The sequence below is a fragment of the Brassica napus genome, chromosome A1 (assembly GCF_020379485.1).
Source record: "Brassica napus cultivar Da-Ae chromosome A1, Da-Ae, whole genome shotgun sequence".
In the NCBI taxonomy this organism is placed as follows: domain Eukaryota; kingdom Viridiplantae; phylum Streptophyta; class Magnoliopsida; order Brassicales; family Brassicaceae; genus Brassica; species Brassica napus.
The window spans coordinates 10,970,340-10,984,597 of NC_063434.1; the positions used below are offsets into that span (position 1 = coordinate 10,970,340).

At 39.9% G+C, this 14,258-nt stretch overlaps 2 protein-coding genes across 2 annotated transcripts; both read left to right on the top strand.

The window, feature by feature from the left end:
• Positions 1 to 518: 518 nt before the first annotated feature.
• LOC106360798 (guanine nucleotide exchange factor SPIKE 1) lies at positions 519 to 12,077 on the top strand. The gene is made up of 30 exons (XM_048769922.1): positions 519 to 828; positions 904 to 1,066; positions 1,146 to 1,237; positions 1,306 to 1,418; positions 1,497 to 1,552; positions 1,667 to 1,764; positions 1,880 to 2,017; positions 2,255 to 2,566; positions 3,122 to 3,397; positions 3,634 to 3,795; positions 3,881 to 4,072; positions 4,155 to 4,198; positions 4,503 to 4,572; positions 5,024 to 5,185; positions 5,264 to 5,371; positions 5,510 to 5,547; positions 5,947 to 6,091; positions 6,280 to 6,406; positions 6,717 to 6,910; positions 7,254 to 7,384; positions 7,504 to 7,579; positions 7,671 to 7,781; positions 8,057 to 8,239; positions 8,535 to 8,678; positions 8,878 to 9,051; positions 9,159 to 9,506; positions 9,584 to 9,913; positions 10,349 to 10,534; positions 10,638 to 11,612; positions 11,687 to 12,077. Exons 1-30 carry the CDS (start codon positions 757 to 759, stop codon positions 11,939 to 11,941), a joined length of 5,475 nt encoding a protein of 1,824 aa, XP_048625879.1. The 5' UTR covers positions 519 to 756; the 3' UTR covers positions 11,942 to 12,077.
• Positions 12,078 to 12,552: 475 nt separating this feature from the next.
• LOC106446520 (jasmonate-induced oxygenase 4) lies at positions 12,553 to 14,032 on the top strand. Its single transcript, XM_013888284.3, has 3 exons — positions 12,553 to 13,089; positions 13,217 to 13,538; positions 13,611 to 14,032. The coding sequence occupies exons 1-3, from the start codon at positions 12,626 to 12,628 to the stop codon at positions 13,851 to 13,853; spliced, it is 1,029 nt and encodes a 342-aa protein (XP_013743738.3). The 5' UTR covers positions 12,553 to 12,625; the 3' UTR covers positions 13,854 to 14,032.
• The last annotated feature ends 226 nt before the right edge of the window (positions 14,033 to 14,258 follow it).

Here is a 14,258-nt window from a genome sequence, read left to right on the forward strand (position 1 = left end):
GGGTCTTGACTCTTTGCTTGATATTCTTAATTTTTTTTTTATCACAATGATATACACTCTTTGTTTGATGTATGCACTTTGTTTAGACTGCGGTTGAGAAAGTTGCATGAAATTGAACAATATGTGTGTTGATTGGCAAGTGTTAAAAGGATAAGACTTGTGCTTTTCCTCTTCAGTAGAATGGAGTGTAATGAACAAGACTGGAACCAAGGCTGTGAGTTAAAACCACCTAAGACGCTATGGAATCAAAAGTGAAACTATGAACAACAAGACAATCTATCTCACAAAATGCAACATGATTAAGCTTAGTTTAAATAACATTTGACAAGTAGATATCTTTTGTTGTATACGATAAAACCCATTTTCTAGTAGATATAAAAGGCAACATTTTTCGTCTCGTCTCGGTCGTTGGAATGATTGACTCTTCAAAATAAATAAGAGAAGAAAAGGACTGTGGTTGGACTCCAGCTCGACACTGTTCTAACGAGGAACTTATATGTAAATCTTTGATTAAATCTAGAATATAATCCTTCACTTTTTTTTCTTTCTCTTTCTCTCAACTGCTTCATCTCTCTCTCACACGGATCTCTTTCCCTCTGCGTAAAGACAAAGATTCATCGCCCCCACTCATGTCTCCCTCTCCCTCTCACCTTCACTAACTCCTCCAGATCTATCCACCAACTCTCCAAATGTGCTTCCTTTTCCCCTTCCTAGTAGCTCAGATGCTGTAGCCGACATCTCTCCGATCTCGAAACCATGGAGAACAACAACCTCCGCTTTCGCAAGATTCCTCGGCAGCCTCTCTCTCTCCCCAAGCTCGAACCTTTGGTATGTATCTCCCCTCCTCGACCTTAAATTGTGTTCCTTTCTCTCTCTCTCTCTCACCTCCTCTTTGGGTCACAGCTCGATGGGAACCTGGAACAGTGGCCGCACTTGAACCAATTGGTTCAGTGCTACGGAACGGAGTGGATTAAGGATGCTAATAAATACGGACACTACGACACTACTCGCCCTGATACTTTCCAAACTCAGATTTTCGAAGGTCCCGACACTGATACTGAGACTGGTAAGAGAAGTGATGATGCATGTCCTTTTTTTTGTTTTTGGTCAAAATCAACTCTCACTGCTGTTTTTTTCTCCTCCAGAGTTCCGTCTTGCTAGTGCTAGGAGTGCTACATTGGATGAGGATGTAGCCTGCGTTTCTGGGACGCCCTTTACTGATTCTGGATCCCCCAAGGTTTCAACTTTTCTTTCTTCTCTGTACAGCTCTTAGTTTCAGTGGCGTGATTTTGTTTTTGTTTGCAGCATTTTGGGCTACCTCCACTCCCTGCTTATGAACCGGCTTTTGACTGGGAAAATGAAAGATCTATGATTTTTGGTCAGAGAACTCCTGAGTCTCCTGCAGCTAGCTATTCCAGGTTTTGTTTTGCTGTACTTGTGATACTCTCTTATTTGTTATTATATTCTTCTGATTTGTTCTTCTCTTCTTTTCACAGTGGTTTAAAGATTTCTGTCAGAGTTTTGTCTCTAGCTTTTCAGTCTGGCTTAGTTGGTGAGGACTTTGATTAGCTGTTTGGGGGATGATAATGTCTATCTCCTGTAATTTTTGTTACTACAACCTCTTAAAGTTCTTTTCTTTTTAAATCCTTCTCTTGCAACCCTGCAGAACCATTTTATGGCTCCATTTCATTGTACAACCAAGAGAGGAAGGAGAAACTCTCTGAGGATTTTTATTTCCACATTTCGCCAACCGAAATGCAGGATGTAAGTCACTGAACTAAGTGAACTGCCTCCTTCTAGCCTTTTCCTTCTTATGATTATGTAAAGTTGGTTTGAGTCTTTCTCGCTCTTTTCTTTGTGAACGTGCTTTCCCTTGCAGGCCAAACCTTCATCTGAAAATCGTGGAGTGTTTTATCTAGATGCCCCATCAGCATCAGTTTGCTTGCTGATTCAATTAGAAAAAACAGCAACCGAGGAGGGAGGCGTTACAACATCCGTCTATTCCCGTAAAGAACCTGTAATTACCCTTATTGTCTCTTGTCTTGCTCATTGTCAATGCTTCGCTCTTAGAGTGTTTTTAGTGACTTAAAGATATTCTGCGGCTTCCTGCTTGCAATGGCATATATCAGCCATCCTCATTGTGTGTTTTGATTATATATTTTGGAGTAGTCATGGTGATAGCTGGATCCTTATATCATGATTGTTAAGTATCCGGTTTTGTAGTAACTCCGTCCTTTGGCCATTTGCGAATCAGGTGCATTTAACTGAAAGGGAAAAGCAAAAGTTGCAGGTATGGTCCCGCATTATGCCTTACCGAGAATCTTTTGCCTGGGCAGTTGTTCCGCTTTTTGATAATAGTATCACCACAAACACTGGCGAATCTGCTTCCCCTAGCAGTCCTCTTGCTCCCAGTATGACTGCGTCAAGTTCCCATGATGGTGTTTTTGAACCCATGGCAAAGATCACATCAGATGGAAAGCAAGGTTCTTCAGGTGGAAGTTCTGTCGTTGTTGAAATATCTAATTTAAACAAAGTTAAGGAGAACTACTCTGAGGAGTCGATTCAGGTAGGATGTTTAATTTTCACAGCCAACACAGTTTTTAAGTCATAGCTTTTTCATGTTCTTTATAATTCCATCTGCATTGCTTTGAACTAGATATAGGGTAAAATAGTTTCATTTTAATCTTGATAGTTTGATCATCCTAGTACGTCTGTTACTTGCTAGGTACCCTTTGATTTGTCTTTCCTTAACTGGACATGTATGTAATCAATTTGTATTGTATACACAATTGATTGACTGCAACCTTTTTACTAAATTCTTTTTCTATATGAAACGAGTCAATTCTGGCAGGGTTTGATAATCACGGCATGGTGCTTAGTTCATGAGTTTTGAGGAAGGGAAGCCCCTCATTTCGTCTTCTTTTTGAAGTGTAGTTAGTGACTGAGTATATTTATTAAATACCTTGGAAGAAAATAAGATTTCTGAGTTGTCTCTTCCTACTCTCACATATAGCATCAGACTGCATACTGCTGCGTTCATTTGAGGAGAAACATATAAAGTGTCGTAAAAATTTGGAGATATTGTTTTTCCTAATATACTATTCTTCTTTGGTTTTTACAGGACCCTAAACGGAAGGTTCATAAACCTGTTAAAGGAGTTCTAAGACTGGAAATTGAGAAACATAGGAATGGACATGGAGACGTTGAAGATCTATCTGAGAATGGGAGTATCAGAAATGAATCTCTTGATCTGACTGACCGCCTCGGTGACCTGACGCTTATGAAGTGTCCCAGTGCTGGTTCCGGTGGACCCCATAACAGTGGTTCCAAGTGGAGTACAGAGGATGTTTCAAAAAACCTAACGAGCTCAAGTGGGAATGTTGACAATTGTTATTATGTAAGTATACCAGCTTTTATCATTCGTTCAACTCATTCCTTGTTCTTCTTCTTTAGCTTCCCTTTATTTTTTATCAACCTGTTTTCTCCTCCTGTCGATCTTTGACCGTGGTTCTACGTTGAAGTAAAACAGTGATCATTCTATTTTCTAACTAGTTATGAAGCTGGAAAGCTGTGTTCTAGTCCTTGCTATAATTGACCAACAATTTGATCTGGTTATCCATCTTCTGGTTCCAGGCTTTTGATTTCTGCTCTACGACAAGAAACGAGCCTTTTCTACATCTCTTCCATTGCCTTTATGTGTATCCCGTAGCTGTTACACTGAGTCGGAAAAGGAATCCCTTTATCCGGGTAGAATTGAGAAAGGATGATACAGATGTCCGAAAACAACCACTGGAGGTAATTGTTTTGATCATCACTAGTCCTGGGCACGATCATGCCTTTTTATCGAGTCTTTATTTGATATTACTTTTGATTTGGCTAGGCAATATATCCAAGAGAGCCTGGTGTGTCACTCCAGAAGTGGGCTCACACACAAGTTGCTGTTGGAGCTAGAGCTGCTAGTTACCATGATGAAATTAAGGTGTCTCTCCCTGCCACCTGGACGCCATCACATCATCTGCTATTCACTTTCTTTCATGTTGATCTCCAGACGAAGCTTGAAGCTCCAAGACCAGTAAGATTTATTTAGAGTTATGTGCTTATTCCTCTTTGATGAATCTGGTCCCTAGTTACTTATTATCTCTTATATTTTTCAGGTAGTTATTGGATATGCATCACTTCCATTATCTACATATATCCAGTAAGTATATGATATTAATCTTCCATATGGTCACTAGAACTTTTTATGTTTTGCTGAAAGAAGGCTTCTCTTTTAGATTTCCTTATAACTGCTAATGGGCGGGCGCGCTTATCATGTGCGCGCAAAAATGCTAGTATACAAACCAAAACGAAATTGAAACATGCAATAAATCATTGATGTCAAACTTATCTGGACAACTGGATTAGGCTATTTGTGCTTTCAGTAATAACAAGCTGGGAGAAGTGTATGCCTTGGTTTAGTAAATTCTTTCTTTTACTGATAATTTCTTTGATCATTAATGCAGCTCACGGTCTGACATTTCTCTTCCGGTTATGAGAGAACTGGTTCCCCATTATCTTCAAGAGACCACCAAGGTATGCTGTCATCATATGCTTTCATCATTGATTTATATATATTTTCTGGGTGCTTAGCTAATGATTACTAGTCAAATCCACATGAATGTCTGAGAAAGTTGGGAAAGGGACTATGAAAATTGTTCATAGATGAAATAACGGTAACGAACAAAAAGGCTAGACTGTCAAGAAGGCGTAGTTACCTTAAGCAAAACAAACCATTATGATATTAATTAAAGTATACTCTGCCACCACATTGTGTGTAATTTGGTCTAAGTTTAGAGATAGTGGTAGGTGAACCTGTTAATCAGATCTTGATTTTGACCTTGGTATAACTAGTGAGATAATTCTATTCTTAGTGTCCTTTTATTATTTCTAATCACACTGAATTGTGTAGTATAATCTTATATCTTGATCAATACAACACTATTTCGAACATAATGTTTACGATGATACTGTCTGATATTCACAGGAGAGATTAGATTATTTGGAAGATGGCAAGAGTATTTTTAAGTTGCGACTGAGACTTTGTTCATCGCTTTATCCCACCAACGAACGTGTCAGGGATTTCTGTCTAGAATATGATAGACATACCCTCCGAACAAGCCCTCCCTGGGGTTCAGAACTGTTGCAGGTAGTCACATTAACTCTTGTCTCATTTGATTTATTTTCTCCACTGGTCTAGTAACATGCTCTTTATCTTTCTCCCAAGGCAATTAACAGTTTGAAGCACGTTGACTCCACTGCCCTGCTTCAGTTTCTCTACCCAATTCTTAACATGCTCCTTCATCTTATTGGCAATGGTGGAGAAACTCTTCAGGTATGTCAGCTAAAAGCTTCTGATTCCTTTACCACATATTTGTGATATAAGCACTGGTAGATCGTATTTCTGTTGTCCATGTGAATTTTTTTTTACATCATTTACCACTCAATATGCACCATCCTGTATTTGCTTCAGGTCGCAGCATTCAGAGCCATGGTGGATATTTTAACTCGGTATGCAATTTACTGTATTTCACTCAACTGGGTTTAATCTAGTTTAATACGATTTGTCAAAGGACTTGTCGAGTTGGATCATATAATTGTTTACCAATAGAACTTAATCTCAAAGGATCATAGAAACTATTAACAAAACTGTTGTATAAAGAAGGGTTTTAGGTTTAGCTAAATAAATAAAGAACGCTATGCCACAATGTCATTGGTGTACGATTTTGGATTGTCAACCGTCACTTCAGTTGCAATCAATGTGTATGAGTAGACACAGTAAATGTACAACATGCCCGCTTGTTCCTTCTATTGTTCTCTGTACCATTTTTTTCAATTATAAGCCGGTGTACAAAAACACAAGTTTGTAACGTCCTTTTGCTTAATAGATCTTTCAATTTGGTTTAACAGGGTCCAGCAGGTGTCGTTTGATGATGCTGACCGAAATCGTTTTCTGGTCACCTATGTTGATTATTCTTTTGATGATTTTGGAGGCAATCATCCACCGGTTTATCCTGGATTATCAACTGTGTGGGGAAGTTTAGCTAGAAGCAAGGTATAAAGTGCCCACATTGTGATGAAACGACTAGCTTATCTTTGTTCTAATGTGATGTACATTCCTTAGACCTATCACTCATCCCAACGATAATAAAGCATAACTCCATCTCTCCTATTCGTGCAGCTATATGCTGTGAATTTCTTATTTTATTTTTAACTGGTTGATGAACACTATGACTTGTACAGGCTAAAGGTTACCGGGTTGGACCTGTATATGACGATGTTTTATCAATGGCGTGGTTTTTCCTCGAGTTAATTGTTAAATCAATGGCATTGGAGCAGGCACGTCTTTTTTATCACAATCTACCTTCAGGTATTTCTGCGGTATCCCGTTTCATTTTTTCCATAGAGTGTTCTTTGTTAAGCTCTCATGCAATGCTGTTTTAGGAATTGGCCTCTCCAAATAATAACTAAAAAACTGCATACCTAAATTCATAAAGAACCTGATGACCTGTAATATGGGTGATTGTCTAGAACTCAATGACTAAGGACGCTAGTAACTTATTTGTACTAAAATGACGCATATTTATGATAACATAAAAGAAAGAAAAAAAGTTAAGAGTTACCCTTGGATACAGATTGCTAGCTTTCTAAATCTTAATGCCTTCTTTTCATTATTGTAGGCGAGGATGTTCCACCCATGCAGCTCAAAGAAAGTGTCTTTCGATGTATCATGCAATTGTTTGATTGTCTTTTAACTGAAGTTCATGAACGTTGTAAAAAGGGTCTAAGCTTGGCAAAACGTCTGAACAGCAGTTTGGCCTTTTTCTGCTATGATCTTCTATACATCATTGAGCCCTGCCAGGTCTATGAATTGGTATGTTTTGTTCAGACTATCGTACGTGGTATCAACGCTTGCATTAATACTAAACTGCATTTGAGTTTCTCTGGAAGTCTCCTGAAGATTTTATTTTTGGTTGAGTTCAAGCATGAGGATGGTTTCATGCGTTATTCTGTCATAAAAGTTTCGTTTTGATCTGATAAATGATTTTTTACTGGTTACGGTTACTAGAAGCGAATTAATTGATCATGTGCATGTGTATTGTTTTCAAGGCCATATCTTTGCTATCAGCTGTTAGTAGTTTAGGACGTGGGAATAATCTAGGTCTTCAGTTACTTTTGATAGTGATAAATTTAAATGTCCTTCTCTCACTCAACAGGTATCGTTGTACATGGACAAGTTTTCTGGTGTTTGTCAATCTATCCTACACGAGTGCAAGCTGACATTTTTGCAAATTATCTCCGATCATGATCTCTTTGTAGAAATGCCTGGCAGAGACCCATCAGACAGGTACTCTCCCATTCACATATTTATTCATTTTGGCATTTTCAAACATTTGCACTTTATTACATACATTGGAAGGAGGGAGAAAAGAAATTTGCTGAGCTAACTCTATTTATATGTTCTAGGAACTATTTATCATCCATCTTAATACAGGAGCTATTTCTCTCCCTGGACCATGATGAGCTGCCTCTGCGGGCAAAGGTATGTTTGGTTCTAGGTGTTGTAGGTATGAGATACTTATGATGTAAGAAGTTTACATTGTAATTCGGATTCCTTTTTGGTATCCTTGCAGGGTGCAAGAATTTTAGTGATCCTCTTATGCAAGCATGAATTTGATGCTCGGTACCAGAAAGCCGAAGATAAGCTGTATATTGCACAACTATATTTTCCTTTTGTGGGGCAGGTATGTCATGATGGCTTGAAAAATAATCACGCACAAAATCATTCATTTACGTAGTTAAAAGAAATGCTTCTTTAGTCCACTTTTGCTTTGAAAGGTTTCTTGATCAATTATCGTCATAAGCATTCGTTATTACTGGAATGTAAAATATATGTGTAAAGGAATAAAATGGTGTGGCAATCACAAGCTTTATATTGATTTCTGTGTCATACGATCATAGCTAAAGTCAGCTGATATATTCGGCTGACAATTTATGTTTTATTTTCTTCCTTTTGCAGATTTTAGATGAAATGCCTGTTTTCTATAACCTAAATGCTACTGAAAAGCGTGAGGTTTTAATCGGCGTGTTGCAAATCGTTCGAAATCTGGATGACACATCACTTGTCAAGGCATGGCAGCAGAGCATTGCTCGTACAAGATTGTATTTCAAACTCATGGAAGAATGCCTAATACTATTTGAGGTTCATTTCCTAAAACTTTGGAAACGACTCGACTCTTTTTGTAACCTTAGGAAACTGTTATACTGGTGGTCTATGGTGTCTTGATAAAGTTATCTGTCATGCTCTGAATTTTTGTCTTTTGTTGGAGAAAGTTTGACTTCATCTTCATCTATTTGTGTGGATGTGGTAGAATGATATGGGGACTGTTTACTAACTAGTAGCACTTAATTGTATTATCCACAAATTTATATAGTTTTTATACACACAATGTTTGACTCCTATGGCGATTGATAATCTTGAATTATTAAACTTTCAGCACAAGAAAGCTGCTGATAGCATCCTCGGGGGAAACAATTCTCGCGGGCCTGTTAATGAAGGAGCTGGATCACCAAAGTACTCCGAGCGACTCTCTCCTGCTATCAACAATTATCTGTCAGAGGCATCCCGCCAAGAAGTCAGGGTGAGTTGCTGAATTTATTTTGTGTGTTCACTCCTCTCATCTACTTTCTGGTAAAGACCAACCAGTTCAATTAGAATTCCTTAACATTCTTCTGGTAGACTTCTTAAAACTAAGTTAGAAACTCGTCTGCTTTTTTTTTTTTGCTTATCTTAAGTTAAACCAAGGGAAGGCTCACGTTTCTTCTGACATTTTACTGCAGCTAGAGGGAACACCTGATAATGGGTATTTGTGGCAGAGAGTTAATTCTCAGTTGGCCTCCCCTAGCCAACCTTATTCTCTAAGAGAAGCTTTAGCTCAAGCACAATCTTCGCGGATTGGAGCTTCAGCCCAGGCGTTAAGAGAATCACTACACCCTATTTTGAGGCAAAAACTGGTATATTTCTCTGTAGTCTTCACGCCTTCTCCTTAATTTTACTCATCTTTTTTTTGCTGGCATAATCTTCAATGAGCTATTATACTAATTGCATTCACACTGACCAGGAACTATGGGAAGAGAATGTAAGTGCCACTGTTAGCCTCCAGGTTCTGGAGATCACTGAGAAATTTTCATCAATGGCAGCCTCTCATAACATTGCTACGGACTATGGCAAATTAGACTGCATTACTACAATATTGACGAGTTTCTTCTCCCGGAACCAGTCTTTAGCCTTCTGGAAAGCCTTCTTTCCTATTTTCAACAGAATCTTTGATCTTCACGGGGCAACACTGATGGCAAGGGAAAATGATCGCTTCTTAAAACAGATAGCCTTCCATCTTCTCCGGCTTGCTGTTTACCGAAATGACAGTGTCAGGAAAAGAGCCGTTATTGGTCTTCAAATACTAGTCAAGGTGAGACATCGAGCTTCATGTAAAGACTTCTCAGTTTCTTGCTATCAGGCTTGAGTTCAATTGCTTTGTTCTTGCAGAGCTCGCTATATTTTATGCAGACTGCTAGGCTGAGGGCTTTGCTGACCATTACACTGTCAGAACTCATGTCGGATGTCCAAGTAACACATATGAAAACAGATAATACATTGGAAGAGAGTGGAGAGGCAAGGCGGCTTCAACTGTCATTAAGCGAAATGGCTGATGAAGCTAAGAGTGTCACTCTATTGAGGGAGTGTGGTCTTCCTGATGATACTCTGTTGGTGATTCCCGAGAAATTTACAGAAAACCGCTGGTCTTGGGCTCAAGTGAAACAACTTTCTGACAGCCTTGTTCTTGCTCTAGATGCGAGCCTGGGGCACGCCCTTTTGGTATGGTTTCTAATCAACTTGGCATTTTATAAAGATATCCTTTCTCGTTTTAGTGATGGAAGGAATGTCTTCTGCTTGTCTTGTCACCTGTATTAGAGGACTTGATTGCTAAACTGGCCCTTGCCTTGTTATTATATGGTGGATTTTTGTATTTTTATCGTTCATGAAACTGATAGGTGTATAAGGTAATACAGGATTCAATTTCCTGTGTGTGTAAAATAGAACTTATAGTGTGTTCGAGATATCTGCATCTTGTGTCATGATCTGTGGTCCCATTCTTAATAAGAAGATAATTTTATGCTTATAGAGAGTTAATTCCTGCCCTTTTGAATTTTTAATCTGGTTTAGAGTTTAGGGTTAAAATTTTAGCGAGCTCCCTAATAGGGGAGTTATTCTGTGAATGAGTGTGAACGTCAAAATTCTGTTTATTTACAGGGATCTGTGATGGCTATGGATCGATATGCTGCAGCAGAGAGCTTCTACAAACTTGGAATGGCATTTGCTCCTGTTCCAGATCTTCACATAATGTGGTTGCTGCACCTATGTGATGCCCACCAGGAAATGCAGTCCTGGGCTGAAGCTGCACAGTGTGCTGTGGCGGTTGCAGGTGTGATTATGCAGGTAATAGCTCTTAGATGCAGCAGTAAATCATCTCTGCAGTCTGATTGGCATTCAAGTCTTCATTCTACTAAACACTACTACTTGAACTTATATACATGTGTAGGCCTTGGTGGCTAGAAATGACGGTGTCTGGAGCAAAGATCACGTGTCTGCCTTGCGTAAAATTTGCCCCATGGTAAGTGGCGAGTTTACGACAGAGGCATCCGCAGCTGAAGTAGAGGGTTACGGTGCTTCAAAGCTAACAGTTGATTCTGCCGTCAAGTATCTACAGCTTGCAAATAAGCTTTTCTCACAAGCTGAGCTCTACCATTTCTGTGCAAGCATTTTGGAGCTTGTTATCCCAGTTTACAAGAGCAGGAAGGCTTATGGGCAGTTGGCTAAGTGTCACACGCTACTTACTAACATATACGAGTCCATTCTTGACCAAGAATCAAACCCTATCCCTTTCATTGACGCCACGTATTACCGTGTGGGATTCTACGGGGAGAAGTTTGGGAAGCTGGACAGGAAAGAATATGTATACCGTGAACCACGAGATGTGCGGCTTGGAGATATAATGGAAAAGCTGAGCCATATATACGAATCAAGGATGGACAGCAATCATATACTGCACATCATTCCAGATTCGAGACAAGTGAAGGCAGAAGAGTTGCAAGCAGGAGCGTGCTACCTGCAGATTACTGCTGTTGATGCAGTCATGGAAGATGAGGATCTTGGGAGCAGAAGAGAGAGGATATTCTCTCTTTCAACTGGAAGTGTTCGAGCACGAGTCTTTGACCGGTTCTTGTTTGATACACCGTTTACAAAGAACGGTAAGACGCAAGGTGGATTAGAAGATCAATGGAAGAGAAGAACAGTGCTGCAGACGGAAGGATCATTCCCTGCTCTTGTGAATAGACTGTTGGTTACCAAATCCGAATCCCTTGAATTCTCGCCGGTGGAGAACGCAATTGGAATGATTGAAACCAGAACAACCGCTCTTAGAAACGAGCTAGAGGAGCCTCGTAGCTCGGACGGGGATCACTTACCACGGCTTCAGAGTCTACAGAGGATTCTCCAAGGAAGTGTTGCAGTGCAGGTGTGTACATATTGTTATCTTTGTTATTGTGTGGAAATGAAATGCTCATTATCCCTTCTATGGAAACAATGCAGGTCAACAGTGGGGTCTTGAGTGTTTGCACAGCCTTCTTATCTGGTGAGCCTGCAACGAGATTGCGTTCGCAAGAACTGCAGCAACTTATCGCAGCACTTCTTGAATTCATGGCGGTTTGCAAGCGAGCCATAAGGGTTCACTTCAGATTAATCGGAGAAGAAGACCAAGAGTTCCATACTCAGCTCGTCAATGGATTTCAATCTCTCACGGCAGAGCTCTCCCATTACATTCCTGCTATCTTGTCCGAACTTTAGTGTAATCTTTGTAATTTTTGTCAGTGTTTACTACGAGTTTGTGTGTTTTATTTCCACTATTTGGTTTTGTTTAACTGCCTTTCGATAGCTTTGTTTGTCTATCTTTAAAGAAAAAAAACACATACGCTTCGGATTACTTCCAATCATCTGTTCTCGTGGCGTACTTTAATTAAATGGTTACACATGTCTGAACAAAATACAACACATCATAAACCATTCAAAAACCACTTCTGAACTGACAACACCATGCTAAGAATGATAAGTAACATTAAGCTATAAAAATATCACGTCTAACATCCTATAGACCAATTTTTTTCACATGTTGAGAGGAGTCTCTTGAAAAAGAAATGTTGAAACCTGTTGAATGAGAGGCATTATCACTTTTTTCAAATCTCAGTCAATACAAAAAAAAAAGTATTTACCAAAGGTTTTTTGGTTGCCAAGTACACCATTTAGCGCAATTCCCCAAAAATTCATCAATCTAATCTTCGATGATTAAAAAAAAAGAAAAATCTTCAATACAACTGGTACGTTTTGTAACTTTTTCAAATTGATAGTATGTTCACAAAACAAATTGATTGTCTGAGGGTATATTTGCAAATTTCGATAGCTGACTTTCTTACGCAAGTCCGATCATGTTGTAGTCGAATCCCAAAAGAAAAGATCACACCATCTCCAATCTCCATGGAAACAGCGTCGAGAGTCGAAGCAGTTACCAAAGGCGGCTTGCCTGTAGTCCCTTCCCAGTACATCCAACCACCGGAAGCTCGCCCCAACCTCCACCACGCCGGCGACGCTGCTCCAATCCCAACCATCGACCTCTCTAACTCCGATTCCGCAAAAGAATCCATCGGCGAAGCTTGCCGCAACTGGGGAGCCTTCCACGTGGTCAACCATGGCGTCCCCATCCATCTCCTCGATCGAATGAAGGCTCTAGGCCTATCCTTCTTCCAAGACTGTCCGTTGGAAGACAAGCTCCAATACGCCTGCGACTCAACCTCCGCGGCCTCCGAAGGTTACGGAAGCCGTATGCTCCTCGGAGCCGAAGGCGACGTCGTTTTGGATTGGAGAGATTACTTCGATCACCACACGTTCCCTCTCTCTCGCCGCAACCCCTCTCATTGGCCGTTACGTCCTCCTGACTACAGGTTCCTCCTTTTTTTCCTTTACTTATGAAAAAACACGCCGCACCGCCGTTAATAGTAACAATATATATCTATATATTTTTGTTACCATTGGGACTCCTAATGTTTTTTTAATTGATTTGGGGGTTAGACAAGTAGTGGAAGAGTATGGTAACGAGATGAAGAAACTAGCTCAAAAGCTGTTGGGGATAATCTCAGAGAGCTTGAGTCTTCCATGCTCATCTATAGAGGAAGCTGTTGGAGAAATCTATCAGAACATTACCATGAGTTATTACCCTCCTTGTCCTCAGCCTGAGCTTACTCTTGGTCTCCAGTCACATTCAGACATGGGTGCCATCACTCTCTTGATTCAAGATGATGTTGGTGGTCTTCAGCTTTACAAGGATGATCACTGGCTCACTGTTCCTCCTATCTCCCATGCCATTCTTGTTCTTATAGCCGATCAAACCGAGGTTGTTTCTATGTAATGTTTTCTCATATAAGCTAAGTAAGAAGCTCTGATCGTGCTTGGTCCTTTATTACAGATCATAACTAATGGCGTTTACAAAAGTGCTCAACATAGAGCAGTGACTAATGCGAACAGGGCGAGGTTATCTGTTGCAACGTTTCATGATCCTTCTAAGACGGCAAGGATAGCACCAGCTTCTCACCTTATTGGCCAACACACCAAACCGGCTTACAAGGAAGTTGTGTATGGCCAATATGTTTCTTCTTGGTACTCAAAGGGTCCTGAGGGTAAACGAAACCTGGATGCTCTCCTTTGCTAAATCTTATATCTTCAAACTTTGTTTAATGGCTATCTTTTTATTCTGTCTCAACTTGTGTTACCCACTGTTTTTCTCAAGTTTATGCTTAATGTTGCATCTGTAGACAACCTAAATTGCCAAGACGCAAAGTTGGTTCACGATAATATGTCATACACAAAGCTGGAAGCTGTAAGTTGAAATGGCTTCATCTCTTGGATTTATTCTTTACACATTCCGTGAATGAACACACAGAGTACTTATGTCAATGAAAATAGTAGAGAGATATGAGTTCTGTCTTCAGCTTTATAAGGATGATCAGCGAGGGTTTGTTTTCTCTTTTGCCTGAAACACTGCATCGAAGAGCCAGAGCTACGATGGAGTATTTTGCAAAAGTAAATTTTGCCACAACCTTTTTTTTTTGTACTC

What these genes read in the sequence shown, in the direction of transcription:
- LOC106360798 (XM_048769922.1), top strand. Translation starts at nt 757, where the DNA reads ATGGAGAACAACAACCTCCGCTTTCGCAAGATTCCTCGGCAGCCTCTC. An exon ending in ATGTTGACAATTGTTATTAT is followed by an intron (nt 3,398 to 3,633) that starts GTAAGTATACCA and finishes TTCTGGTTCCAG; the next exon opens with GCTTTTGATTTCTGCTCTAC. An exon ending in AATGCCTAATACTATTTGAG is followed by an intron (nt 8,240 to 8,534) that starts GTTCATTTCCTA and finishes TTAAACTTTCAG; the next exon opens with CACAAGAAAGCTGCTGATAG.
- LOC106446520 (XM_013888284.3), top strand. Translation starts at nt 12,626, where the DNA reads ATGGAAACAGCGTCGAGAGTCGAAGCAGTTACCAAAGGCGGCTTGCCT. An exon ending in TTACGTCCTCCTGACTACAG is followed by an intron (nt 13,090 to 13,216) that starts GTTCCTCCTTTT and finishes TTTGGGGGTTAG; the next exon opens with ACAAGTAGTGGAAGAGTATG. An exon ending in TTATAGCCGATCAAACCGAG is followed by an intron (nt 13,539 to 13,610) that starts GTTGTTTCTATG and finishes CCTTTATTACAG; the next exon opens with ATCATAACTAATGGCGTTTA.